This window comes from Glarea lozoyensis (genome assembly GCF_000409485.1).
Source record: "Glarea lozoyensis ATCC 20868 chromosome Unknown GLAREA4, whole genome shotgun sequence".
Lineage (NCBI taxonomy): Eukaryota > Fungi > Ascomycota > Leotiomycetes > Helotiales > Helotiaceae > Glarea > Glarea lozoyensis.
Genome location: NW_007360999.1, coordinates 42,521 through 69,461, shown reverse-complemented (window position 1 = coordinate 69,461; position 26,941 = coordinate 42,521). Strand labels below are relative to the sequence as shown.

Below are 26,941 nucleotides of genomic sequence, written 5' to 3'. Positions count from 1 at the left end.
ATATGTGGCAACAGACAGTCAACTACTTTTAGTTCCAGTATGGAGGTTAGCAAAAAGTATTGATGACTGTCATACTGCAAATCTCCCATACGACTCGCACCTTTACATGGCTCAAGCATGTTGCGGCAGGTGGTACAGCTGTCGATTTCGAGGGACACGGAAAACTCCTTCGCCCCAGAACAACCTTAGGAAACCCTTCAAGACCCAAAATGTTCTGATTAAAACCCAGGTATGTCGATACAATTTAATCGTAAATACCATTTAACGAGAGAAAGAATAGATGAGGTATAGGCAGGAATTCGCACTCGCTTATTCCGGCGACGGCCCGACCCCTTTCTCAAGCAGCACACCCTAAGCTACTCATAATACATCCAGCTTGATAGTGGCCATGCGGATAATTGAGTTGCAAAACCATTGACTTGGTATGGAGTACAAAGCCCGCAAAATGGTTGTGTCACCTCACCAACAGCCCGAGCATGCAGTGCCACACGTACATACCTAGGTAGTCAGATATTCCTGTGTTTGCAAATCCCGCTTTTTCTCATTTCTATGCTTCAGCCCGTCAGGCCAAAAGTTGAAGTCATTTATGAATCATATACCTAGCTTCAGTTAGTTCTTATCGAAATGTAATTGTACCGAATAACAGGACAATGGATCATATCCAGTCCGGCTACGGATTTAATCCTACAGCCTTGCTCCTAGATTTCATCAACTGTGACCACATACTGGCACATAGCAAGTCGACCCTCATCCTTCTGGTGCTCGTGGGGGCTAGTTTCGTGTAAGGTTGCTCAATTTGTGTCTTACTGGCTGTTGGCCTGCAAATCACAGCCTTGTTTTCCTTGATGCTCGATGGCTTGGTCGACTTACGAGCTCCGTGATCGCACAGGGGATGATGAGGCGACTGCGAATGCAATGACCGATAAAATGGGATCAACCCAGACGCATTCTATTCCTCAAAACATGCACAGCGGCAATAGTGGCATCAGCTGCAATAAAGCTGTGTCTTTACGACGCGCTAAACCAAGAGTACAGCAGGACGTTTGTGCAGCCTCAAAAGGACGACTGGATCCGTGTTCATTACTTTTGCATTGTGAAATATTTATTTCCTCTTCTTGAAACCAAAAATATTTGCCCTTCGTGGATATCAAAATAAGAAGTGGTAGCATGGATCGTCATGAACAGTTATCCCCAATAAGTCCTGCAGGTCTTTCGGGCGAGGGAATAGAACACGAGGCTGATTGGAGATTCTTCCCCCAGCCCATACAGCCTGAGCCTGAGCCCGGGATCGAATACATAACTTACAAGGAAATGCCGCCCTTACCGCAAACTTCTCAAGTTGAGGATTTATCAGACAACAAGGCCGCCTCCCAAGAGACTGGTAGAGGAAACCGTATTTGTGGAATTCAACGAAACAAGTTCTGGATTCTGTTCTGTGCTGTTGCCATAATTTTGGTTGTGGGCGGGCTGGCGGCTGCTGTTGGTGTTTTGTCATATAAGCTTTCACATAAAAGAAGGTTGGTCCTCTACCCCTAATCTATTTGCATGATTTTTGACCTTCCCAGTAATTCTGAGCCAACTTCAATCCAGCCGTTTCTAAATGCGACGGGCATCTCCACCATCCCGACTGGCTTCCAAAGTTCAGCCACCTCCATATCCTCAACGTCTTTCACAACTTCCCTCTTCTTGTCCATAACGCCCATGAGCACCACAACCTCATCGCAAGGACTACCTACCACATCAACCAGTCTCTCAACGTCAATCATTCTCGCCTGCGGACCTCTTGGAAGTTGTAATGCCACCGGTTGTAATGGTTATAACAGCCAGGAAACAAAATTTGGACAGTGTCAGGCTGGTTCTGAGAGGGGATGTCCGTGTATGACTCTTTGTGGGCCACTCTTAGGGCCGTGTAGTGGTTGTGATGGGTTTAATGGGACGTGTGTGGCTTTACCTTTTGCGGGGTGTGGTTGTACTTAATTGGGTGTCCTAGGATTAAGGGGATTCTACGTTGGAGTAAGAGCGATGTTGTGGGAAGGGGAGACCACCCTTAATGGAACTCTTTTAAGACCTTCTTTTTTAATAATGATGCTTACAGACAGGTCTAGGTGCTTCACCACGATTGAGAGATTGCCTCCAGTAAGTGCTAGAAATGAAGAACCTGGGGGAGCGAGCATCCTATTGCTAAGCTGGAACGATATTTCCAATTAGATAAAGATATCGACATACTTCTATGCCAAATCCTCCCATCGTTATCCCAAATGGAACATTCAGCTCGCCTCGCAGGAGACAAGGTACGTAGTGGTAGCTTTCGACTATTCCCCAGAAGCCTTACTTAAGCGTAAAAGGTGCTCTCGTCTAAAGAGACCCCAAAATGTGTTCACGATGGTTTTGATTTTCCGAAATGAAAGGTGAAACATAGGATCCCCAGACTTATTTCCGCTCACCAGATCTTTCTCTTATTTCACCATGTTATCAGAATTCCACCTCTTCCCTCAGCTCCCTCTGGAATTTCGTCTTCAAATCTGGAGTCTAGCGAAGCTGAATCTCCCACTTACACTTCTGTATACAGGCGCAGAAATAGGCGAGGACGGGAAGACCATTAATTTTTAAACCGTACTATATAACACTAATCCGCTATTAACTGTTACTCGTAAAACCTGGGAATTAGTTGTAATAAGTTACTAGTGCATATTGAAATTTCGCATAAGAGGGAACGAAAGTTTTATTCGACCTTAGAAAAAAGTAAACGTTAAGGAGGAAGAGTTTAATATCAGCAGTCTGTTAGTAGACGTCGACACCGATTTCCTATTTCTAGCCACCAAGTCTCAACGACCATCAGAGTACAACCAATCCCTGTTTCTAGATCCCAAGCCGGACACCTACACCGGCCAAATCTCAGACTACAATAAAGTCCTCGCCAGACTCTTCGATATTCCACCGCATAGAAGTACGAAGATCTGGCAAACCGTGGCAATAAGTCAAACTTTTGGCATTGTTTGGAGCCGCGAGATAACGGGTTTCAATGTGAAGTTTTGTTTTGGAGATTTGTTTGAATTTTTTGGACTTGATAGTGTTGGTATTGGTGGGGATAAGGGGAGATTAGGCTGTTTTCTTGCGCGGATGAAGGAGACTGAACTTGAGGATCTTGATGAATCGATGATGACAACATGGTTGATGGGGTGTGGTGGTGAGGGTCGGCGGCGGAAGTTGGAGAGGAGGGTTATTGAGGAGCGAAGTGATTGTAGGTTGTTAAGAACTTAGTTTGGAGTTTAAGCGAACTACCAGTCTTTGGATTTTCAGTTGTCGCAAACATTGACGAATCGAACGTGAGTTATACCTCATTTCAAAAATTCACGCTGGTATTCTCCAACGAATACTTCCCCTTTTCCAACCACATGCCGTGTTCAATCCCCAAGGCGAAACCTCCGCATCCTCACACTCCAAATGGCAAATCTTCAACCTCACAACCCCCTCTTCATTATCTTCCACAATCTCCTTAATCCACCTTGTCTCCCATTCCGGAATCCCATAACACAATCCCAGTCGTTCCAGATTAGGAAAATTCATCCACACCATCCCCCGAGTTGGATCGCCTTTACCCTCTTGCCTCCAAAAATCCTTCTTAAAGAACTTCCGCGGGATGATCATGTGCTTCAGACTCTCCATCCCATGCGAGCTCTGCGGCCCGAAAAGGATGTTGAAGTACGCCGTTATATCCCGCGGGTAAGAGCGCGAGGGCTGCGGGGGAATGTGATGTAGGAAAAGTACATCGTTTTGGAGGTCAATAAGTAGTGTCTCCGCCGCAGCCTTCGGATGGCTAGAATCAACGTTCGAACCGTCAAGTTTTATACTACTAGAAAAGGGATTCACATATCGTCCTCGTAATTCTGACCTCGCTTCTCTGTTGACACCAAGTAATCGAGGGGTTCGTGATGTGTGGATCGTAAATCCTAATTCTTCTTTCTTGGTATAGTAGGGAACTATTTCGACAAGTCTGTCGTGTTGGGCAGCAGAAATCTCGAAGGCCAGATTCCAGATTTGTAGTCTTATTTCTGGGGGCAAATTGGGAAAAAGAGAAAAGCTTGTTGAGTTTTCTTCCTCTGGTCCCAGGCGTGAGTCGGATTGTTCTTCAGCTGTTTGTGTCGGTTCGCGTTTTCGCGCCAGCCACAGATTTCTCAGCCGGTTCATGATAGAGAGTCGGATGTCTCAACGTCTTGTTGTCTTTCAGTATGTTTAGATTCTGAATGATTTGGTTTTAGGAATCCGTTCACGCCTGGGACGGTTGGCGTGTTAGTTGTATAGAGGTCAGGTCCAATACCAGTGGTTTGCAGGAGACGTTCCAGATCGTGATCGAAACCCTCTTATTTTAAAAAAGAATGTTTTAATTCGCTACGCTATCGGCGCACCCCCTTTTTCATGTGCTCATTTAAGCGAAGGATCACTTCCCAGGTTACGAGAGACTTGGCAGCGGCGCAGCCGCTGCTGAGATGTATTTTGGAGGTGAGTTTTAAAATCGTTCATCATTATCATGTCTCTCTCAAGAAGTTCAAACGTCGAAAATATCATTATGACAAACGCTGCCCAGAGCAATCGAAAAATAAGGATGATGTTCAGGATGCCTCTCCGTCGACTGGTGAAGAATTATTAATTGTTGGAGCCTCCATCTATTGTCTGACCATGCCGATAACGTACCTTATTAGCTCCGCTAATAGTCAAGTATAGCATCGTTTCATCCATGGTCTAAGTGGTAATTGTAAATCTACGTGGACTCATAAGACACATCGAGTTTTCTGGCAGAAGATTTTATTTTCTAAGGATTAATCTTGCGCAATACTAGCTTTGCTTACATAATTTCTGGGTGAAGGTTATGGCAATCCCTATTAGCACGTTCGTATCTAAGTTAGCTTTATGGGACACAGACTATAGTATACAGCTACCATCGATACCAGTCGCCCTCGTTTCACCGGTCGCCAATCGTAAAAGTGGGAATGGTGATTGGCGCTACTGTGCCGCATTTGTACGCCGAATACTACCAGTTTCTTTGGAGCTATTGTGTATTTACATCCATTTCAATTTAAAGGATTACCCTCCTTATTCCTTCCCCTTCTTTTTCTCTATTGTTCTTACACACTACTCTCATACTTTTATTTTCACCAGTATGGCATCGGAGCACCACGAGGTCATCCTCATAGGTGCAGGTTATGGTGGACTTGCAGCCGCAAAAACGTACTTGGCTGTACGACCTTCCATCGATCTCCTTGTCATTGATAGGGAAGCAGGAGTTGGTGGTGTTTGGGCCAAGAACAGAATCTATGAAGGACTCAGATATGAGTGGCCTACACCAGGGGCCAACTTTTCGGATTTTGATATGAGGAAGCAATTCGGCATGGAGACGTGGGAGCACATTTCTGGGACCAGAATGAATGAATATCTCGTATGCAACGAAGAATCAATTCAAAAGTCTGAGCTGATTGAGGAAAGGTGCGTTATGCGGAGAGATTCAACATTATTGAAAAATGTCGCTTCAACGTCAATGTCCTCGACATCGAGAGGGATGGCGCGCAGTGGAAAATTATCGTTCGCACGACTTCATCGCCTTCACCAAAATCTCTTATCTGTGACAAACTAATCGTCGCCACGGGTATGAATTCAAAGCCAAAAACACCTGAACTTGATTTAAGCAAGTTTGACGGCTTTTCATTCCATTCCATCGACATGGCATCACAGTACGAGAGAATGATTGCAAGCGAAGTCAAACATGTCACAGTCGTCGGCGGCCATAAGACAGCGCTGGAAACTGTTGGACTTGCTGCTCGTGCTGGTAAAAAGGTCGAATGGCTGATACGAGAAGAGGGTGGAGGAACTCCATGGATGATGCAAGCCACGAATCCAGACGGGAGCTTTGCACTGAAGCCTGTCATGATTCGATGTTTTAGCAAATTTGGGACGAGTGTTTATAAATCCGACCAGTGGTTGAATCGTTTCTTTCACAGTGGTCAATGGGCTTTGGGAACTTGGTTTATCAATTGGTTCTGGAAGATGGGGACAAATAGAGTTCTTGGAGATCGGTTCAAAAGTGAGAATGGAGCCAAGCTCAAGCCAAAGTCTCCCAGGTGGGCTTCAATTCCACGCCATTTGAAGTGTACTGACGGATAATAACAGTTCTTTTTGGCTCAACCCTGGAGGCACGATACTACAAGAGCAAGATCTAGAAGTTCTGCGGATGATTGACGAAAACCAATTAATCAACGTTAAGATCGCGCATATCACGCAAGCACATGGAAATGGCGTCTTATTAAACACAGGAGAAAAATTCGAAACCGATGGAATTGTATTTTGTACTGGCTGGTAGGTTCTTTCAATGATTGTCACATCTCACTGCTAATTTTCGTGCCCAAGGGATCTTTCGGCGCCACCGCTCTTCTCTGATAAGCTAACCAGCGATCTTGGCCTCCCCACACCTCTTCAAAGTCTCTCAGCGGAGGAGATAAAATACTGGGACAACCTCGACCAGCCCGCAGAAGATAAACTTGTCAAGCTGTATGCATTCCTAGAGCAACCACCTCCATCAATATTTGTCCCAATCTCCACTCTCTCACCATTTCGTCTCTACCGGCAAATGGTTCCACCAAAACTAGCTGCTTGTGACGATAACTCTCTTATCTTTCTGACCAATTACTCGACCGGACAGGTGCCTCGTACCTCAGAAATCTACGCTCTTTGGGCCGTAGCATATCTCGAGAATCTCCTCCCTGACGATACAAAGGACATTCTCTCAGATAAGCATCAAATGGACTGTGACATTGCTCTCAATGAAGCATATCGGAAGAAACGATTTTTGAATGCTCACCCTGTGAGATTGAGCGTCGCTGAGACCTCTGAGCACGACGAAAATGTGTTGAGAGACTTGGGGCTGAGGAATGACAGAAAGAGGATGCGGATGCCAACAGGGTGGAAGGGATGGTTCGGATTGAAGGCTTGGTGGGCTGAGTGGTTTGAACCGTATTTTCCGGAGGAATATGATGGGATTGTTGATGAGTTTTTGGAGCAAGTAGCCCGCAGGAGTGAACAGGCTGGTAGTCAAAAGAATTAAGAGGGCCGGTATTGGACCCTTGGGTATAGAGGTTTCCAGCATGGAGCGATAGACGTCGAGACATTTGTTACTTGAAGCGGAAAGAGATTTTAATTTTCAGAATAAGATCGCTTGAAGCTTTTTACATGTGAATAGATAAACTGTTGAACTCCCAGGCAGACTTTTTTGATGTGGATATGAGAAATCAAGCTGTGTTTGACAAAAATGGATAAGACGGCAACACAGAAGAGGAAAAGCCTTACTAACATCTCAGGACCTGGTTGGTTTCCCTTCAAAATGAAGAAACTATAATCCAGCCTTCCAATCTGATCCCCCGACAAGATTTCGGAAACAAGTTAACTAACTTGTTGGATCGTATCTTCGACTAAAAACACCCTAACTGTAGATCGATACTCATGGAAAGGTTCTGAGTCGTGCTGGAGGGGAAGATTCTAGGTGGAAAACCGTGAAGCGAGATAAGTGAAAAGGGGGAGGGGTCCGACCCACTTATTACTGCTTCTCGTGGAACAAGGGCAACGATAAGGTATCAGATTCGCAATCGCAGTCACATCGCCAGTTTGTGGAGAAGAGGCGTATTGCGGGGTACCGTGGGCGAAATAACATGGCTCCGTATATTTGGATATAGGATTTCTCGACTAAGCTCGCGGCCAACAAGATACTGTAGTTAACCCATCAAGTCAGACTGAAGCCAAAGAAGATGTTAACAGTGAGAGACGTACTAAGAAATTGTTGATTTGCTTGCTGAAGTAATCTGGAAAATAAATGATCTATTTTAAAAAACTCTTCTTTTTAGGGAGCACTTATCTTGTCCACCAGGAGGCAATCAAGTCGACAAAAAGCGGTGAGAACCAGATGTAAAATTGATTTTCTGCTGACTGTAGCTGCATAAAGGCTGGTCTCGAGTTGATGCATTCGCATTGTAGGCGGTCAGCTCGTGGATATTCATCAATCGTGATTGGCGAGCGGCCGGAGGTGTTGGGGTGGCCGATGCTGTTAGCACTTGATTGGGAGATCCAGAATTGTGCCTAGAGGTGTGGACCGATTTTTGACGGACGTCAAATTTATTGTTGCTGAATGTTTAAGTCAAGAAACTCGAAAGGACGAAATACCATGCTGCCTTTCGGTGTTAGGGCTGTTTGAAGACGACGAATAATATTGCTGAGCCTATAAACTAACGGCGTACCCGGCACTACATGTTCGGGTTTCGGCTTCGGCCTTTGGATCCTTGGTACTAGACAATAGCGCTTAAAGTTATTACCAATGGATGTTAATATGAAGGCACTATTATTATTAGGCAGGTACCTCCGTAGTGTTTTACCATTTACTTCCAAGTAGAAGGTTGACGGTGGCGAATCGTTACCTTGAACTCCAGTCTTCTGAAGTAAATGAAACATTTCATATGAAGAGCAAAGGCACTATAGAAACCACTGGTCTAAAAGAATTCGGAGGAAAATATCCGGATGCTAATCACGAATGATTATGCTGCCCATCCTCGACTCTAGTCAAGCTTGTGTGATTTTTTTGTTTACTTCGTAATGGAAAGCTATTGTCGGAGAGAAATCTGAAAACATAACAATTTGATAAGCAGAAGGGTGGCAAAGACCTCGAAGACGTCAAATAGACCAAACAGTATCAACTTTAGACTAGAGTGGAAGGTTCTGTCAAAAAAAGGGTCCGGAAGAGAACACCTCGCTTCAAATCGACGCTAACGCCACCCCTGCCAATTATCTTCTGCCACCAAAGGCAATATCAAAAAAAGTTATAAAGGTCAACTCTGGTAGGAAAAGCAACTTCTCTACTCTTCCTCCTTCTTCATTTGCATTTTCCTTGAAGGAACATAGCCGCTCTCTTTCACCATAATACCCGATTTTGCGAGAATCGCGAAAAGACCAGCGTTGAATAACAGAGTCTCAGCCGGCGCATTTGCATCCTGCGCTCGACTCCTCCGCCAATCCCTGTTCAGCTTGCTTAGCGCCCTTTGAAATTTCTTATCGCACAAAAATCCCACTCCCACCGCCGCCCCTCCTTAAGATGCCTTCAACCGTCTCTGATTCCACCACAAATCCATCTTCAAACGCAAAGATGGCGGAAAACAAGAACAGCGTCAAGATTCTCGATGAGTTGATGGCCAAGCTGAACATCAGCAAAGCTCAGGAGGACATCAACGCTGCGACATACAACCTCGCAACCTTCATCAACGGTTCGATCGAGGAGAAGGATGCCCCAACAAAGTATGTACAGGACTTTTCTTTTGTATTTTCAACATGAGACGACTCTGCGAGGTTTCTACGACGAAGATTTGCCCATATCAGTGTGCAGATCGGGGTTGTGTTGGGTTTTCCTCTTTGGGGTGGCAACATTGGAATTGCAATGCTCAAATTCACAAAATTGCAAAAAATCGAAATTTCGCGATGCTGACTTTATTTCTCTACAGGACCGTCGAGGTGCTGAAGAAGCAACTCGCCAGCAAGAAAGATGCTGCTGCTCGTGAGCGCGCGCTCAATGCCATCCAGGCCATTGCTGAGCACCAAGACACCTCCGCCCATGTCGAACCATATCTCGTTGTCCTTCTCCCAGCAGTTCTCGCCGCTGTTGGCGACAAGATGGTGCCAGTCAAGAACGCAGCCAACTCTGCTGCTCTTGCAATCGTCAAGGCTACCAACGCAAACGCCGTCAAGGCTGTTCTCCCACCGATCATCAACTCTATCCTCACAGCACAAAAATGGCAGGAAAAGATCACTGGTCTCAGCTGTATCGAGGCTCTGGTAGCCTCATGCCCTCTTCAACTCGCTTTCCGCGTTCCGGATCTCATTCCAGTCGTTTCAGAATCTATGTGGGATACAAAGCCAGAAGTCAAGAAGATGGCTTATGGTACCATGGAGAAGGTCTGCGGGTTGATCGTCAACAAGGATATTGAGCGTTTCATTCCAGAACTGATCAAGTGTATCGCCAAGCCAGAGAATGTCCCAGAAACCATTCACTTGCTCGGTGCGACCACTTTCGTTACTGATGTTCACGAGCCAACCCTCGCCATTATGGTTCCTCTGCTGGATCGTGGTCTTACCGAGCGTGAGACTGCTATCAAGCGAAAGTCTGCTGTTATTGTCGACAACATGTGCAAGCTGGTCGAGGATCCTAACATTGTTGCCGCTTTCTTGCCAAAGTTGATGCCAGGTCTCACCAAGAACTACGAGAATTTGGCTGATCCAGAAGCCCGTGAAAAGACCAAGCAAGCCCTCGACACTCTTACCCGTGTTGGAAATGTTAAGGACGGGAAGATTCCAGAAGCATCCCATGCTGGTGATGTGAGCACTGTCTTCACTCATTTGAAGACCGTCCTCGAATCCGGAAAGCACAAGGCTGCCATCGCCAAATTCGAGCCAATTCTTCACTACACAGCCGCTATTGCCGGTCAGTTGATCGACGAGAAGGATGCTGACAGTTTCAGCTGGACCACCAACCTCAAGCCATATGTCGCTGCAGTCTGCGGTGACAACGATGCTGAGGATATTGTCAATTCTCTCCGAAAACGCGCATCACCAGGCGCCGAGGAGGAGGATGCTGAGGAGGCAGACGATGAGGAGGGAGAGGATCTCTGCAATTGCACATTCAATTTGGCATACGGTGCCAAGATTCTTCTAAACCAAACACATCTCCGTCTCAAGCGTGGTCAGCGTTACGGTCTTTGCGGTCCTAACGGATCAGGAAAGTCTACTCTCATGCGCGCCATCAACAACGAGCAAGTCGAGGGTTTCCCAAAGAAGAGTGAAGTCAAGACAGTTTTCGTGGAGCACGATTTGGATTCCGCTGATACTGAGCAAACCACCATCGCCTGGACCATGAAGAAGTTGGCTGAGGTTGGTGTCAAGACTTCCCAAGAAGACGTCGAGAAGCAATTAGGCGAATTCGGTTTCACACCTGAGATGACCAGCAACTTGATCACCGCTCTCTCTGGAGGATGGAAGATGAAGTTGGCTTTGGCTCGTGCTGTTTTCGAGAGCCCTGATATTCTCCTTCTTGATGAGCCTACTAACCACTTGGATGTCAAGAACGTCAAGTGGCTTGAGGAATACCTCCAGAACTCTCCATGTACATCCATCATCGTTTCCCACGACTCCAGTTTCCTCGACAATGTCTGCCAACACATCATCCACTACGAGAGATACAAGCTCAAGAGATATCGTGGTAACCTTAGGGAGTTCGTCAAGAAGTGCCCATCTGCCAGATCTTACTACGAGCTTGGCGCATCTGAGATCGAGTTCAAGTTCCCAGAGCCAGGTTTCCTCGAGGGTGTCAAGACCAAGGCCAAGGCTATTGTGCGTGTCAACAAAATGAGCTTCCAGTACCCAGGTACACCAAAACCACAAATTCAAGACATCACCTTCCAGTGCTCTCTCGGATCCCGTATTGCCGTTATCGGACCAAACGGTGCCGGAAAGTCCACTCTCATCAACGTTCTTACTGGTGAACTCATCCCAACCTCTGGTGATGTTTACACCCACGAGAACATCCGTATCGCCTACATCAAGCAACACGCTTTCGCACATATCGATCACCACTTGGAGAAGACTCCTTCCGAATACATTCAATGGCGTTTCCAGACTGGTGAGGATCGTGAAACTATGGATCGTGCCAACAAGATCGTTACCGATGAGGACGAGAAGGCTATGGACAAGATTTACAGAATCGAAGGTTCCCAACGTCGTGTCATTGGCATCCACTCCCGACGCAAGTTCAAGAACTCTTACGAGTATGAGTGTTCTTTCGCTCTTGGAGAGAACGTCGGCTTGAAGAACGAGCGGTGGATACCTATGATGACCGCCGATAACGCATGGATCCCTAGAACCGAAATTTTGGCATCCCATCAAAAGATGGTTGCTGATGTTGATCAAAAGGAAGCTCTTGCCAGTGGTCAATTCAGACCTCTTGTCCGAAAGGAGATTGAGTCTCACTGTGCCAACTTCGGTCTCGATGCTGAGCTTGTTTCTCACTCGCGTATGTTGGGTCTTTCTGGAGGTCAACGTGTCAAGACTGTCCTCGCTGCATGCTCATGGCAGCGACCTCACTTGATCGTTCTTGACGAGCCTACCAACTACCTTGATCGTGATTCTCTTGGCGCTCTTTCAAAGGCTCTCAAGGCCTTCGAAGGTGGTGTTATCATCATCACCCACTCCGCCGAGTTCACAAAGGATTTGACAGAGGAAGTCTGGTCCGTTATCGATGGGCGCATGGTCGCGACAGGACACAACTGGCAATCTGGTCAAGGTTCTGGACCTCGTCTAAAGGGCGATGATGATGACGAGGAAGAGAAATTTGATGCCATGGGTAACAAGATCGTTTCTACCAAGAAGGCCAAGAAACTTACCTCGGCTGAGCTGCGAAAGAAGAAGAAGGACCGCATGGTAAGAAATAGCTGCTTCTCCGGTTTCCATGAACATATGCTAACTCATAACAATAGGCTCGACGAAAGCGTGGAGAGGAGGTTTTCTCTGATGAGGACGATTAGATTATGTGTGACTTCAAAACGGAAAAGAATTGACTGGGCACGGTTTGTGCATTTGGACGGAATGGAGTTAGCATTGTTTTATGTCTGCCCAAAATCTTTGGGGATAGAAGATAGATCAGCGAATAGATTTATTAAAATTGTACACATCTCAAAAGAGTGCGGTTTTGGCTATATTGCAAACCGCTACGCAGTAGTAGAATCATTGTGACGATTGAAAATAATTTTGTCGGTGAGGAGGTGTGTAACCTCATCTTGGGCCTCGAAGAAAGCCAACATTGGCCATCGATTTGTCCTGCTGTATCTAAATATATAGTGGAGACGACTTGGTGGCTTTAAGTCACCTATTCGATAGTTAGAGTCTAGTCAGTTCTTCTTACCTCGAGTTCAATTAATCCTCACCTAAAGTCAAATGCACTGCGCGTCATCAAATACTAAGCGAATGCGAAGAACAAGTAGCATTTCTGGCGGGCCGAGACGACAAGATATACCCCGTTACTTTAAAGGATTTCTAAAACTATAATTCTAACAATCAAAAGTACAAAAATCGATCAATCGCCGGATCCTGGCGTCAATATCACAAAGTCGCGGTTAATGCCGGCCAGCAATCTGTAATGTCGCCAAAGATCGAAGAGCTTCTAGACAGCGAATGTTCTCTTGTAGCACGACGATAAGATAATTTCAGGATCAAGATTCCCGAATAATGACAGATAAAGTATGTGACACTTTATCGTTAAATGGAAGAGGTATAAGCTTCTAATTTGCAATTCTTGAGTCCAAGTTCTCGATGACCGCTAAGGGCGTCAGTAGTGCATTTTAAGCGAGTGCGATGCCACTAGAACTATCGTGACCTGACACCAAACAAACGCGGCACACAACGAGGAGAATGCAACAATCATACCTGGAACGCTTTGCGTTTCTGGAGAACAACATGATAATGGCGCCAAAGAGTCCCCCGTCCAGACTTAAGCTTCCTGTCAACTGCGCCTCCAGTGTTCTATGCGAATGCGAAATGTATGTTGTCATTGCGCGCTCCAGGACATCGTGCAATCTCGAGTATATAAAACTCCCTTGACCTTCAAAGGAAGTATGTCTCATAATATTTCAGCAAGGTAACCATCAGTTCAGTCTTTTTCTATACATCTTAAGCCATCTTTCATAATGTCTGACTTCGACACCCCCTCTTGTCTGGCCTACGACGCAGAAATCGGAAATGCATTCGGCTATCAGCCATCTCTCGCTGCCGGATTGACATTCACAATCTTATTTTTCCTCTCTTCATGTACGCATCTGTATCAGGCATGGCGGTATAGGTCGTGGTGGTTGCTACTTTTCGTTGTCGGTGCGGGATGTGAAAGTCTGGGGTGGATAGCCAGAACGGCAGCGCATTATTGCGCTTATTCGACGGATATGTTTACGATGCAGATTGCGCTTTTGGTTTTCGGTATGTCAAAAAATCTGAGTTATATGAATCAAACTGACATTCAATAGCTCCCGCATGGACGACAGCCGGAATCTATGTCATCCTCTTCCGCATGATCCCCATCGTCGGCGAAAGAAGCTCGCCAATTTCAGCCAAGACATGTCTTTTCGTCTGTCTTGGTATCGACATCACCTCCCTAGTTTTACAAGCAGTCGGTGGTGGACTAGCCGGACAAGCATTCAGCTCCGACGTCGACACCAAACCCGGGACATATACTATTGTCGCCGGTATTCTCTTCCAGCTCGTTGCAACGTTCATCTACACAGGACTCATGAGCATCGTCTTCTTCCGCGCCTCGAAACCTATTCTGGCTAGTAAGCCATTAAGATGGCTGGCGTTTGCCACGACCCTCACGGTGTGCTGTATGATTGCTCGAAATGTTTTCAGGAGTGTAGAGTTGTTGGAGGGATGGACGGGACATTTGCAGACTACGCAAGGTTATATGATTGGTCTGGATGGATCTTTGATGTTGCTTGCTGTGATAGTGTTGAATATTGCTCATCCTGGGAGGTTACTCAAGAATGCGGTTCGTGAGAAGGAGGAACGGCTGCCGAAGCTTGAGCGGATGGGTTCTGATGATGAAGCAAGAGACGAAGGGAAAGTGAGCGATGCAGTATAGTCATAGTTGGCGAGCGATTATTTTCAGAATGGCGTGAATTGGGAGGTTGTTTTGTACCATGTGGCGCAAGGTGATTATAGAGTTTCTATAGTAATTTTAAATTTCTCTATTCCAGGCTTCGAGCCATAACATGGATTCCCGTTACCGATCCACGACATCAAAGATCTCTTACGCCTCATTCTTTTCGTATTAGTTTGATGGAAGTAATTGAAGCAACTCGCTGGTTCGTGATGCCACCTTGAATGATGTTGTTTGGATGCTGGCCCGCTTCGCTCGCCTTCGCTCTTGCCGCGGGTACTCGCCCACAAGCCGAATAGAGTTACTTCATCATATCTTCCTGAAACGCAACATCTCGAGCAGCATCCTGACAGTTTGTTGTGTCACGGATAATTCGACTTGCGATCTATGCTTCGTTAATGAACTCTGGTCATTTCCAGCTCAGCAGAGATGGCAAATAACAGAGAGCTCGAGTGGGGTTGGATCCTGAACTCTTTGAAGCACTGCACCACGAGAGACTATGAAGAAGACAGAATATATCTCGAGTATTGGCACGACGAGACTACACAACCAGCACAGCCTATACGACAATCTCGACCACCCCTCCCTCAACGCAGCCAACGACTACAGCCAAAATATGGCCGCGAAAGGAGGTGGAGGAAGTTGCTTATTCGTCGGGCTCGAAGATCAGGATATTTTTGCGACAAAAGTTTGGTCATTCCGACGAAGTCCTGTTCAATGTATTGCTGTTGTCGCATGCTTTCTGGGAATGCGCCCCTTATGTCTGGTTCGGCTGGAAGTGCTCAGATCTTTACGTCGCTCCCAACATGGGCGAATCAATCCTCCAAAAGCGAGTTGGTCGCATCGAGAGATCCTAGTTTGCAATGGAATGACCTTGAAACTATACCTTTCTCTACGAACACTCCACCGTCGCCTTTCAATTCAATTGAGAGCCAGCTGGATGGCTCATCAGATCTACCACTACAACACGAAGGAGCGAGCTCAACTACCTCTATGGCGACAATTGGTGTAAGGAGAAAGGGTCATAAGCCGTTGCAGACAACTATGAAAGGCTTTATCCCCAAGTCTTCTCCAGGACAACGTCGGAAATCCAAGATAAACCTCGTAGAGTTACGCAGCGAACGGCTTTTGGACCTGAGGAATCCACATTTGGAACTTTCTCCTGTGGGGTGGAGCGTGAAGTCTACCAAGGGCGATTCCACTAAGGGTTCTGTTCAAAGCGTCGAAACGCTTGGCAACATCAGCTTATCTACTGGGACAGTGCCAACTACAACAACCCCAAATCTGCCAGCTCAGTCGCGATCGCACCCGCTTCTAGAAAAATGCGAAATGTTTGACACTGTTTCTGAACAGTTTTTGACGAACACGAACCCGATACTGGCTGCGGCTGATGATGAATGCCATGATCCATGTTTCACTACATTGTTGACCAACGATACTACTCAAATATCCAAGAATTCGGATCTGGAAAATGTTTCATCCAATGCCAAAGCACCACAGTCAAATGGAATGTCAGTGAGCGAGATATCTTCCCGACTCTCGTTTGAATCTGGCTTACACTCCAATCCAAATACAGAGCAGACTTTATGCGCTTCGGTAATCCAAGAGTCAAACCTCAACCCCTCCAGTAAAATACCCCTCTGTGGCGCTCAACATGGTCAGTCTTGGTCCAAACTATCTCCAGAACATAGGGGGGAAACTTTCCCCATTAAATCAGTCAACGAGTATCATCTTCAAGAAATTCCTATCTTTAGAATTGCTCAACGAATCGAAAGAGATCCCCCAGCTTTAATTTGGCCGAAAAACAGGCGTGATGGATATTGGGAGTGGGATGTGAGTAAGTTACGTGGAACTTGCACCTGTACAGAACAATTGATGTTGGAACGAACCAGAGTAAGTCGGGATCTTTGCCAAGATATTTGCAAAGATAGAAGTCTGACTAGAATAGCATCTTTTCATCTGGCTCGCCGCTAAGTTCCTTGAATATGCTAGAAGTGATGAGCCGCCTAGATGCGAAGAGGTATTCACAAGCTTCACATGTACTCATGCCTCATATCTAACTCCAAGCGTAGTGCGACATCTGGTTCAACATACAAGATTGTAGGCTGATATCGCAGATTGACGACATCCGTTTAACATCATATGGCTGTCGGTTAACTCCAGGCTGCTTAGCAGCAGCAACATATACAATTCGTAAGCATAGACCAAAAGTGTTCAGAATCACCGTCGAATTACCGATCGATCTAAAACTGAAGATCATTACCAGGAGCGAGGTCAGCGAAATGGTTCACTGTTTCAAGACTCTCGAAGACATGTTGCCACGAAGCGAGAGATTAAGAGTAATTGGCCTTGAGAATCACTGTAGACTCGCAAGTAGATGGTTATCGCGTCAACGTGGAAACCGTGTTGGCTATTTCTCTTCTCCAAGGGATACTGCTCCGATACATGGTTATATACGGGACTTTCGGTTTAGTAGCTCGATGGATCATATTGTAAGCAACCACAATACTTTGGTTTCTGATAACACTCTTGTATATCGAGCGAAGAGTCTTCCCCATATTCGGGGGAATCAGAAATAATGTTAATGTGTATAATGATGCTTTGTTCGCAGGTCCTGTGGTTGTTTAGCGAGAACTTGGATGTTGTGGATTGATTTTGTTAATTTGTAATGTGAAGTCGATGTTGTGATGATGGTTTCTGTTTAACCTCTGTGCGATACTTATTAATGTAACTACGGACTGTTTCATAAAAGAGTTTTATATGTAATTACATGTCGGCTCTCAAATAATAGTAAAGTTCATGTTTTTTCTATCTAGTATCCATCGCACGGAGTGACGGAGACGAATATGTGATACGCCTCTAGGTTTGTTAATTGGTACCAGAAGATGCGCCACCGTTGATTGTAATCCTTAATAGCTAAGCAAGCTTATGATTTAACACTACTTTGAATCACACGTCTTTGAAAAATAAGTGGACAGTAAGCGAGCTGTTAGGTCGTTTGACTTATAATTTGTAATTAAGAGTAGGTATGCAATTTTCTTTTTACCTAGATCTTGAATATAAATGAGTTGCTGAAAACATGAGACGGAATACACAATGTTTTGTCAACTTGCAGAAATAGAAATTGGTATTCGCGTAAGATACTAAGATAGATGCCAAGCCGGGATGGACCCACTTCAGTATCGATGGCATGCCCCTATTCGGAACGAAGCGAGGCTCCAATGCAGAACACCAGACGACAAGGCTAACATGCACGGCGCATCTTCAGCCCAATTCGAACGACAACAACCGCCATTCCAATGCGTAACACTCTTTGAAGTACGGCCACTCTAGCAATTGGCATTCCCAATGCTTCAAGTACACATTCGATGACCTTTCTCCCGGCGACTCTGATCCCAACCATCATGGCATCCGCATCCTCCTCGAACCCCGCGATCCAGAAATCAGACGAGCTGCTTCCTCCCCCCGAGCTGTCGCCAAACTCGAGCCATACGTCGCATACGATTTTGACGCCCGAAGATGATTCTGAGGATGAGGACGAAGAGGAGGGGTATAAGATGCGCAGGTTGAGTGGGGAGGGGAGGGAGAAGGTGTGGGATGCTGAGGAGGATGCGTTGGAGGAGAGTGAGGAGGAGGAGAGAGATGCGGGGAGACGGAGGAGATTGAGTAGGTCGAGTGTGGAGAGTTATAAACTTTATACGCCGGATGAGGAGAGGGAGGTTGTAAGGATTTTTGATAAGAAGTTGGTTCTGTTTGTCGCATTGCTTTATATGCTTTCGTTTTTGGATCGCAGTAGTAAGTCTGCCTCAGAATCATATGGATGTATCTGACTGGATTAGATATTGGGAATGCGAAGATTGCGGGGTTAGATCTGGATTTGGGTCTTGATACTGTGAGGTACCAATGGGTTATCACGGCGTTTTATATTGCGTATATCTGCTTTGAGTGGATGTCGATTTTGTGGAAGATTATCCCGGCACATATCTATGTCACCGCGATCGTGTTGTCCTGGGGTATTGTCGCCTCGTTACAGTCTGTCGCCACTTCATTCGAAGGATTGTTGGTTCTGCGGGTACTTCTTGGAATCGGAGAAGCAGGATTTACTGGAATACCCTATTACCTTTCATTCTTCTTCAAACGAGAAGAACTAGCCCTGAGAACGGGCTACTTCATCTCGGCAGCTCCTCTTGCAACCAGCTTCGCAAGCTCAATAGCATGGGCAATCATCTCACTCGGCAAGCACTCACCTATTGCATCCTGGCGTCTCCTCTTCCTCCTCGAAGGCTTCCCCAGCGTCCTCGTCGCAGTAATAGCATGGCACATCATCCCCGACTCCCCCTCAACAGCACCCTACCTAACCCGCCGCCAAAAGCGAGTCGCATACCTCCGTCTTCGCTCTGAAGAAACACCACATTCCCATCCCTCCTCCTCCCACCTCAACACCTCCGACATCCTCGACACCATAACCTCCCCGCGCATCTACCTAACAGCCTTCATCTTCTTCCTCACAAACCTAGCCTTCTCCTCCCTCCCCGTCTTCCTCCCCACCATCATCCACGAAATGTGGCACACAGTCTCAACCTCGCAAGCCCTCTCCGCCCCACCATACCTCTTCTCCTTCCTCATCGTCATCCTCACCTCTTGGGCAAGCGACAAATACCACACCCGCTCCCTCTTCATCATCCTGCACGCCCTCATCTCCGCATCCGGCTACGCCCTCCTAGCGCTCTCCCCAACCCTAAATCTCTCCTCCGAAATCCGCTATCTCCTCCTCTTCCCCGCGGCCTCCGGCTTCTTCTCCGTCGTCACGCTCACTATAACATGGAGTATCAACAACGAACCCTCGTCATCCGGACGCGGTGTCGGGTTCGCGATTCTGCAGGTTATAGGACAGTGCGGACCGCTTGTCGGGACGCGGTTGTATCCGGATGAGGAGGCGCCGTATTATGTCAAGGGCATGGGGGTTTGTGCTTTGAGTATGGTGTGTGTGGCGATGCTGGCGGGCGTGTTGAGGTTTTGGTTGGCGATGAAGAATAGGGAGATGGAGGGGGGACGGGGGAGTATGCTAAGCTTGGTGGGGGTGGGGGGAGGGAGAGGGAGAGGGAGTTTAGGTATTTACTTTAATTTGGGTGTTGAATATTAATTTATACATACTTCGTGTGGTTTGGCTATATGATACGGTGTTTTTTACATTGGAGTAGTACTTTACCCGACTATTTTCTTTACATCCATCTAGCACAGAGTCGGCCTTATAATAGAAGCACCGCTCTTCATTCCGCAGATGTATCCACTGACGAAGGGACGTCTTGTCAATCGCCATTAGCTTCAATCTTATCTAGTTCTGTGTTCTAGCCTTGCCAGCACCTCATAAATTGCTTTCTGGAATAATCAAGATAAAGAATAACACTTGATACAACTTAATCTACTTCAAATTCTGTATGTACCCTTTAAATCAGAGCTGTGTTGTAAGATTGACAGGACACTATCTCAGTGTTACCTTACCATGTCCGAAAACGAATTTGTAACATGTCTCCCCGAAGAGATATATTTAGTCGTCACATTAGAGGCAATGGATATTCGGGCACTGGGATTAATCTAATATATCATTTTAGACTAATATCCTTATTCTGCCCTGAAGAGATGCCTCGTTAGACTTACAACATACTCATAAAAGCTTTAGAAAATTCAAATCTACATTTATTTCACAATCAAATCTCGACACATTCTCAGTACCAGTCATCAAGCAATCTGCAAATCTCACGGTACCGTGTGCAGCCTTTCTCTCGCAAGACAAGACTTCTCGTGATTGACAGTATACGGTGCAGAAGCACTTGGTCTATTCTGGTTCAACCTTTTGGATTGCTTGTTAAGTTATCGAGAATGAGGTGTAGTCATGTTGTGTTCTTGAGAGTCAAATTTGACGACTCGGTAATTCGATTGGGGAAATGTACCATGTTGTACCGTCTAGATCGAGGTTTTGCTATTTTACTCTTGCTACTATGAGGGATGGTTAGCTCGTCAGTTCGAGATCTGATTCTGCGCTCGTTCGGAAGGATGAAGTTCAACGGATGAGTTTATGCTATGTTTGGATGCTTCAAACATTCCAATTTTGTGATCTTACATTTGAGATCTGCTCTAATCTATATTTCATACATACATCCATCTACATTCTACACCCTATCATACACCCCTCACCCACTACCCCCATAAAATTACACACCCCACACTACATCCCCCAAATCTCCTTCCACCTCCCCCTATCCCCCTCAATCGGGCCATCCAACACCCCCATCCGAGGCGGCTTCCCGGTCGTCGCATCCGGCAAACAAATCCAATTCCTCACGCTCCCCGGAATCTCCTCAGGAACATGACTAACCACAACCAACGCCTGCTCATCGCTCAACCCCCATATCGCATCAAAATTCAAAGATTTCATCTCGCTATCCACGATGCTGCGCTCGCCGTTCTCGTGCGTCCTGTAACGTTTCAGCTCGCCGTGCGCGAGGAAGAGGAGACATCGGTCGCGCACCATGTCGTCCATGCCGGAGAACGCCTCGTCGAGGATGACGATGTCGGGCTCCTTGACGATGGCGCGGAGGAAGAGGAGGACTCGTTGGGCGCCAAAGGGGAGGGCGCCGAAGAGATTCGTGTCTGCCCAGCTGGTGTCGCGGGATATATGTTGTGAGACTAGGTTTTTGAGCGTTGTTATGTTTTGAGCTTCTGTAAACCATGGGCTTGGGGTGAAGACGAGTGGGGTTTCTGCGGCGGTGGCGCCGGGGCGGAGGTCTTGTTCAAACCAGATGAGAAATCGGTTTATGCGTTTGCGGATTCTGTCGTCGAGGGTTGGAGGACCGCGGAGGGTATCTGAGTAGGCGTTCTCGATAACTTGACGGATGGTTAGGGAGCGTGGGATGTGGTTGTGGATTTCGGGTGAGGATTGTCCGATTCGGGATTGAAGTTCGAAGATCGAGAGAGCTGGCTTTCCTGGTTCAGAGAGGCGTGATCGTCCAAATATTTCGATGGGAAGGGAGTAGGCTTTTGGGTGATCCGAGGTGATTAACGAGAGTAATGTGGTTTTGCCAGATCCGTTGGGTCCAAATATGCCCCAGCGTTGGCCACGTAAAACTTCCCACCACAGACCGGGTTTCACCTCGCCATGGATGGGTTGTGACCAGTTTCCGAGAACTGTTTTCTCGCCATATGATATGACGGCACCTTTCATGTCTATCAATTTTTCAGTCTCAGGGGAATATTGAGGCTCGAAATCAAGCATAGGATATCCATCTCGACTAAGGGGCTGATCGGTAGGTCCAGTAAGAGAAATTGAGTGGTTGCTTTCTTTCGCGATTCTACCAGCAAGCTCAGTGGCCGTTTTAGCTTCTGTAGCACCAATGTGCTTTTCCTCAATCCCCGTATCTGTCAAGACCCGTCCCACCTCTAGCATCGAATGAATCGGCATTTCAGGATCATGACGACGAAATCGACCTATACGAACATTCTCACACCACTTCTTCATCTTTTCTAAAATGAGGTGTTTCTCCCCAATATAACCAATTTGGCAATTTCCCTTCAAGTAGATGATATCTGTAATCCAATCCGGGATAGGGTCTTGAGGTCGAAGCGTCAGAAGTAATCGTGGCCTACTCTTCTCTGCCAGCTCTCTCAACATTGGGCTCAGCGTGAGTAACGTCGGAGGATCCAGCCCCATGAAAGGCTCATCGAGCAACAGGAGACCCGGTTTACCGAGTAGAGCCTTGGCGATCCTAGCTCGTCTCGTCTGTCCGTTGCTTAGATTCGAAATCGGCATGTCGAGTAAGTCGGTCAATCTCAAACTTTTCGCCACACTGTACAACGTCTGTTCATTGACCTTTTCCTTCAAATCTTCAAAAGCATTCAACTCGGTATTCCCTCTCAAGTAATCACGCAGACTGAAGTCCTCAATCTCCCTTCTAGACTCATACCTAGCACTTAAATAAGCTCCTTTAGGTGCTTGACCAAGTCCCTGTTCCCCATCAAATCCCACCCTCTGAATCGCCTGGCTAAGAGGGGTTTCCATCCCGCTACGCTCAAATAAAGGCCATTTAACCACGCCCTTAGTCCCAGCCCCAGGAGTCGAATGAAGACGTCCCGAAATAGCCTGCAGAAAAGTCGTCTTTCCAGATCCGGAAGGTCCAATGATAGCCCAATGTCTAGGACTTGCATGGACTACATCATCTTCAGTAGAGCCGTCTCCTTGACGCGCCTTGGCGTTTACAAGCGCAAAGGTCAAATCCTTGAAGAGCGGCGGATTGCTACTTTCAGTATCTGAGATTGATCGAGGAAAATGGCGGTAAAAAGTAGCTTCTTGGATTTGGATCATCCGTAAATTCCGCTCCCCTTTCCTGATTCTTTCCTCTCGTCTCCGCTCCCTCTTCCTGTCACTTACCGGGGGGTTCATCTCATGGGGATCATCAGATTTCCAATCACGATTGAATCCATCTGACGTTTGAACTCGTGCATTTCGCTCCGCCCAAATCCCCCTCCTTTGCCAAACAGGAACTCCGGTTTCGCTCGAAATTTGATCAGAGTCAGTCGTTTGTTGATTACCCTGCATTTCAGACCCCTCAGGACGATCAGATCTCTCCCGTCCAAGAGATAACCGATAAGAACGTTCTCCAACCCATTGTCGCAGTGGAATTCCCGTCGTTGGATCACTCAATATTTCCCCGGGAGCTCTCTCCGCTGTCCCAGGTACCCGGAAGAAAGCAAATCCATCTTTTGGAGGTTCCGTAGTTGGGTCACTCGAAGTGTTCTCGTCTTTCTCTCCCCAATTTCTGTTTCTTCCGACATCTAGTCTCCTAAAAGTATACCCATCTGGCACTTCAATCCCCGTACTTCGCCATCCAGTTTTAGACCTATCAGATTGATCTTCAAATCTCTTTTGCCCAGGTAACGCCCTCCGAATCTTATACACAGGGCGTGGATCATTCCTTTCAAGTCTAGGAGTGCTCGACAGATGTCGAAGCCATGATTGGGAACACCCGATTCCTATCCAGGTGATCCTCCCGGTCCCATGAGGCCGTCGCAACAGGACTCCCAGCTGCCGATTCATTGTTGTTGGGCCATCTACAATGATGATGACTTTTGATGCAAAACTCGTGATAAAGTCTGGGGTGCACGGGCGAGGCCCCACTTTTGCGGCTGTTACGGTGGGTGTTAAGTGCTTGGGTGGTAGTTTGATACACGTCGTCTCGTCGCCTGGAGCTTGAGCTCTACAGCTTCGATTTCTCACGACTACAAGTTTAACTACCTCCACCTCGCGATCAACAATTCTCATTGCGCCAGACACAATTGTTTAGACTCAAACTCAACACTTGAAAACGAGCTCACGCTCCAAATAAAAGCCATCATGGTAAGCTCCCATCCATTCTATTAACACCATACACCCAGCACATGCATTTCCCATAACCATCACCTTCTTCCCAAATCAACCCTCAACCCAATGCTAACACCCTCAGTCCATGCGCATCGCCCCCCTCCCCTCCCACACAACCCAAATCTCAACCACCTCCCTCTCCGCCCCCTCCGCCCCAGGCCTCCACGACACTCTCCGCGCCGGCGTCGGTCCCACCAAATCCACGTCGACCACCACCTCCGGCACACCAGATAGCGCGCACCCGTTGGAATCCCGCCTCAAGAACTGGGAAGCGACGCAGGAGAGCCTGAAGATGACGGGGTTGCGTAGGACGTTCGGGATGAGCGAGGCTGTGAGACGCGGGATGGAGTTGAAGATTGTGGGGGAGGGCGCTTGGAGACCTGCTGTTTTGGGGGGGAATGGTCGTGGTGAGTTTGTGCTTTCTAGTTCTGTGTGGATGGTGGTGGATGATCTGAGGGCATGGGGAATGGAGAAGATGAAGAAGGAAGATATGTGGGATATGGGCTAACAAACTATCCCAGGTGACCTCCACGAAGACATTCTAAGAGGAAGAGATACCGAGATTGTATGGGAGGATATCTTCACCGGGGATGAGTTGAGGACGATTCCGGGTTTCCACGATGAGATGGAGAGGAAGGTGAAGATGCAGTAAGGGGTTATGATGTGCAGTGAAGACGTGCAATAGGGGAGTGCTTTGTATGATGGAGGAAGAAGGCTTTAGCGGTGGAAAAAAGCGAGAGCGAGCTTGTAATACCAATCTGGACTTTATAAATGACTGGTGGCGTTGACAGGATGGAATGTGCCATACATGATCAACTGTTAAGTCACAATTACTGCGAGGCCAAAGGAATACGTCTTCATCACATTGTGCTTTCAGCAGATCGTAAGAACACCAACTTCCATATACACCAGCACCCAAACATCGATATGAATCTGTTTAGAAAGGTGAAAAAAGACCTAGCACTCTTTATAGTTCTTCCCCCTAACATAACAAGAACACATCCAATCTTTCTTTGATTATTTCACCCTGTAGGTTCACGTTTGGCGTAGTCCCAACCTACCCAAGAGGGAATCCTTCTGCTCTGTTACATGGACGGTTATTTTCAATCTTAATGGAACACATTCGAAGAAATCATGGAGAAATGATAAGCCGTAGACTGCATTCTATCCAGATCTTCCCAAAACAATAGAACCATAACTAGAGACATCCATGAACCTCGATATATAACAAACCTAATGCTCCTTCCTAACTGTACACTTCTCCCACCTACTCCTAATCACCTGAATCGCGACCTTCAGTCGTTTAACTTCAAACTATCTCCCGCTCTCAACTGCCTCCCGTTCAATCCTAGGATGAAATCACCATGCTATCCGCGGAAATGCCACTATATCCTCTTCTTCACTCGGTAGAAACACGACCAAAGGCAGACAAATCAATCCCTCGTATATCCCCAACGCCAAAATATTTCCGTCGCAGAAAACCGGTTCGAATCATTAAGTAGGGATCCCTTTCGTCGATGTATGTGAAACTAGCCTCGTTGAGCAAATATGGTAAAACGTGGAAAGAGAATGTAAAAGGCGTATGCTATAGTGATTTGGTGATCGAAAAGGTGGCTTTGAAGCGATCTAAATTTGACCAGAGAATTTATTGAACGACGCAACGACAGCCGGCATTGCTTTCGCCATCCCCTCTATCTCGACCCATGCCTTTGCCTTTCGAGGCGTCTTCTTCGTCGACGATGTCTTGCGGCCGGACGGTCATATGTACAACGTTGGCGGAGTCGGCGTTCAGTCTGCATTCTGTTGACGGCAGTGTTAGTATAATTTGAAAAAAGCCATTCAAACGAGAAATCAAGAACGATGGCCTCCCAACAGCCCACAAGTCTGCTGTAGACGTTTCCAGTCCAAGGAAACATGCCAGCTCAATGAAATCCCAGGTCTCGTCCTCTTGGTCAGAGAGATATTCAATGGCCACCGGAACATAGGCTCGGAGTCTTGAATTTAAAGAATACAACATACCTTTCAATGCAGTCTTATCGTCCAGTAATCTCCCAAAATAAATCAACCGTATGCTACTGGGACTGCTTGGTTGTGCTTCCCATTCTTCCCTCCATTCGCGCAATATTAATTCCTTCAGCGTGTACACGCTGATGCTAAACGGGTCCTTCTTTCCATTCTCCGTAACTCCCGGAACATTGACGTTTCGTTTCGTCAGATACTTTTCGTCGATTTTGTATGGATGGCGAGCCCCAGAAGTGAGCAGTAATGTTATGACCAACACTGGGCCAGCCTCAGTGGCCGTGGGAACGGTGGGCATGGTTTCTACAGAAGGACCGATGGCTACAGAATCGAGTCGAGACATTGTGGGAGGATTTGAAGCTGCGGCTGATGATGTGTTCTCGCCGTTAGTTGATGACGATAGGTCTGCGGGTGTTGCCTTAGTGGTAGCAGATGTTGCACCAACGCTACTTGACGGCGGTATATTTTCAACTCTTGTGTCTTTCACAGCAGATGCTGTCTCCGGCTGTATCGAGGTTGAGGCCGTCGTCGTAGGAAAAGTGGAATCGATGGGGGAGGAGTGAGGGATGGCAACGTCGTTCAAAAGACCACTCTGCGGACCTGCGCCGGTCGTGGGATTCTTCGAGACGCCCGATGCGTCCAGGTCGCTCATTTCCAAATTGCTCTCTGGATTTATCGATCGTGAGGTTGACGATGTTCTTAAAGCATCGGATGTCGTGTGTGTCGGCTGCTCGCCGTTTCCTACCGGCCTCGACGAGACTGGGTCTGCCATTGGTCGGGTGAATCTGGGG

The 26,941-nt window shown here is 46.9% G+C and overlaps 10 protein-coding genes across 10 annotated transcripts; 7 read left to right on the top strand and 3 right to left on the bottom strand.

Moving 5' to 3' along the window:
- Positions 1 to 852: 852 nt before the first annotated feature.
- On the top strand, positions 853 to 3,261 carry GLAREA_09364 (uncharacterized protein; the record flags this gene model as incomplete). The annotated part of the gene is made up of 4 exons (XM_008085961.1): positions 853 to 1,041; positions 1,186 to 1,517; positions 1,566 to 1,937; positions 2,778 to 3,261. 4 exons carry the CDS (start codon positions 853 to 855, stop codon positions 3,259 to 3,261), a joined length of 1,377 nt encoding a protein of 458 aa, XP_008084152.1.
- A 90-nt stretch (positions 3,262 to 3,351) lies between these two features.
- Positions 3,352 to 4,188, bottom strand: GLAREA_09363 (uncharacterized protein; the record flags this gene model as incomplete). The annotated part of the gene is made up of 1 exon (XM_008085960.1): positions 3,352 to 4,188. The coding sequence occupies one exon, from the start codon at positions 4,186 to 4,188 to the stop codon at positions 3,352 to 3,354; it is 837 nt and encodes a 278-aa protein (XP_008084151.1).
- A 970-nt stretch (positions 4,189 to 5,158) lies between these two features.
- GLAREA_09362 (FAD/NAD(P)-binding protein) lies at positions 5,159 to 7,093 on the top strand (the record flags this gene model as incomplete). The annotated part of the gene is made up of 4 exons (XM_008085959.1): positions 5,159 to 5,434; positions 5,482 to 6,113; positions 6,163 to 6,348; positions 6,400 to 7,093. The coding sequence occupies 4 exons, from the start codon at positions 5,159 to 5,161 to the stop codon at positions 7,091 to 7,093; spliced, it is 1,788 nt and encodes a 595-aa protein (XP_008084150.1).
- A 2,031-nt stretch (positions 7,094 to 9,124) lies between these two features.
- Positions 9,125 to 12,599, top strand: GLAREA_09361 (ARM repeat-containing protein; the record flags this gene model as incomplete). Its single annotated transcript, XM_008085958.1, has 3 exons — positions 9,125 to 9,324; positions 9,528 to 12,495; positions 12,552 to 12,599. 3 exons carry the CDS (start codon positions 9,125 to 9,127, stop codon positions 12,597 to 12,599), a joined length of 3,216 nt encoding a protein of 1,071 aa, XP_008084149.1.
- A 1,158-nt stretch (positions 12,600 to 13,757) lies between these two features.
- GLAREA_09360 (uncharacterized protein) lies at positions 13,758 to 14,698 on the top strand (the record flags this gene model as incomplete). Its single annotated transcript, XM_008085957.1, has 2 exons — positions 13,758 to 14,040; positions 14,088 to 14,698. 2 exons carry the CDS (start codon positions 13,758 to 13,760, stop codon positions 14,696 to 14,698), a joined length of 894 nt encoding a protein of 297 aa, XP_008084148.1.
- A 447-nt stretch (positions 14,699 to 15,145) lies between these two features.
- Positions 15,146 to 17,295, top strand: GLAREA_09359 (uncharacterized protein; the record flags this gene model as incomplete). Its single annotated transcript, XM_008085956.1, has 3 exons — positions 15,146 to 16,609; positions 16,665 to 16,736; positions 16,789 to 17,295. 3 exons carry the CDS (start codon positions 15,146 to 15,148, stop codon positions 17,293 to 17,295), a joined length of 2,043 nt encoding a protein of 680 aa, XP_008084147.1.
- Positions 17,296 to 18,120: 825 nt separating this feature from the next.
- On the top strand, positions 18,121 to 19,840 carry GLAREA_09358 (MFS general substrate transporter; the record flags this gene model as incomplete). The annotated part of the gene is made up of 3 exons (XM_008085955.1): positions 18,121 to 18,511; positions 18,556 to 19,697; positions 19,754 to 19,840. The coding sequence occupies 3 exons, from the start codon at positions 18,121 to 18,123 to the stop codon at positions 19,838 to 19,840; spliced, it is 1,620 nt and encodes a 539-aa protein (XP_008084146.1).
- Positions 19,841 to 20,942: 1,102 nt separating this feature from the next.
- On the bottom strand, positions 20,943 to 24,032 carry GLAREA_09357 (P-loop containing nucleoside triphosphate hydrolase; the record flags this gene model as incomplete). The annotated part of the gene is made up of 1 exon (XM_008085954.1): positions 20,943 to 24,032. The coding sequence occupies one exon, from the start codon at positions 24,030 to 24,032 to the stop codon at positions 20,943 to 20,945; it is 3,090 nt and encodes a 1,029-aa protein (XP_008084145.1).
- Positions 24,033 to 24,216: 184 nt separating this feature from the next.
- Positions 24,217 to 24,783, top strand: GLAREA_09356 (uncharacterized protein; the record flags this gene model as incomplete). The annotated part of the gene is made up of 2 exons (XM_008085953.1): positions 24,217 to 24,538; positions 24,653 to 24,783. The coding sequence occupies 2 exons, from the start codon at positions 24,217 to 24,219 to the stop codon at positions 24,781 to 24,783; spliced, it is 453 nt and encodes a 150-aa protein (XP_008084144.1).
- A 993-nt stretch (positions 24,784 to 25,776) lies between these two features.
- Positions 25,777 to 26,922, bottom strand: GLAREA_09355 (Ubiquitin-like protein; the record flags this gene model as incomplete). The annotated part of the gene is made up of 1 exon (XM_008085952.1): positions 25,777 to 26,922. One exon carries the CDS (start codon positions 26,920 to 26,922, stop codon positions 25,777 to 25,779), a length of 1,146 nt encoding a protein of 381 aa, XP_008084143.1.
- Positions 26,923 to 26,941: the final 19 nt, after the last annotated feature.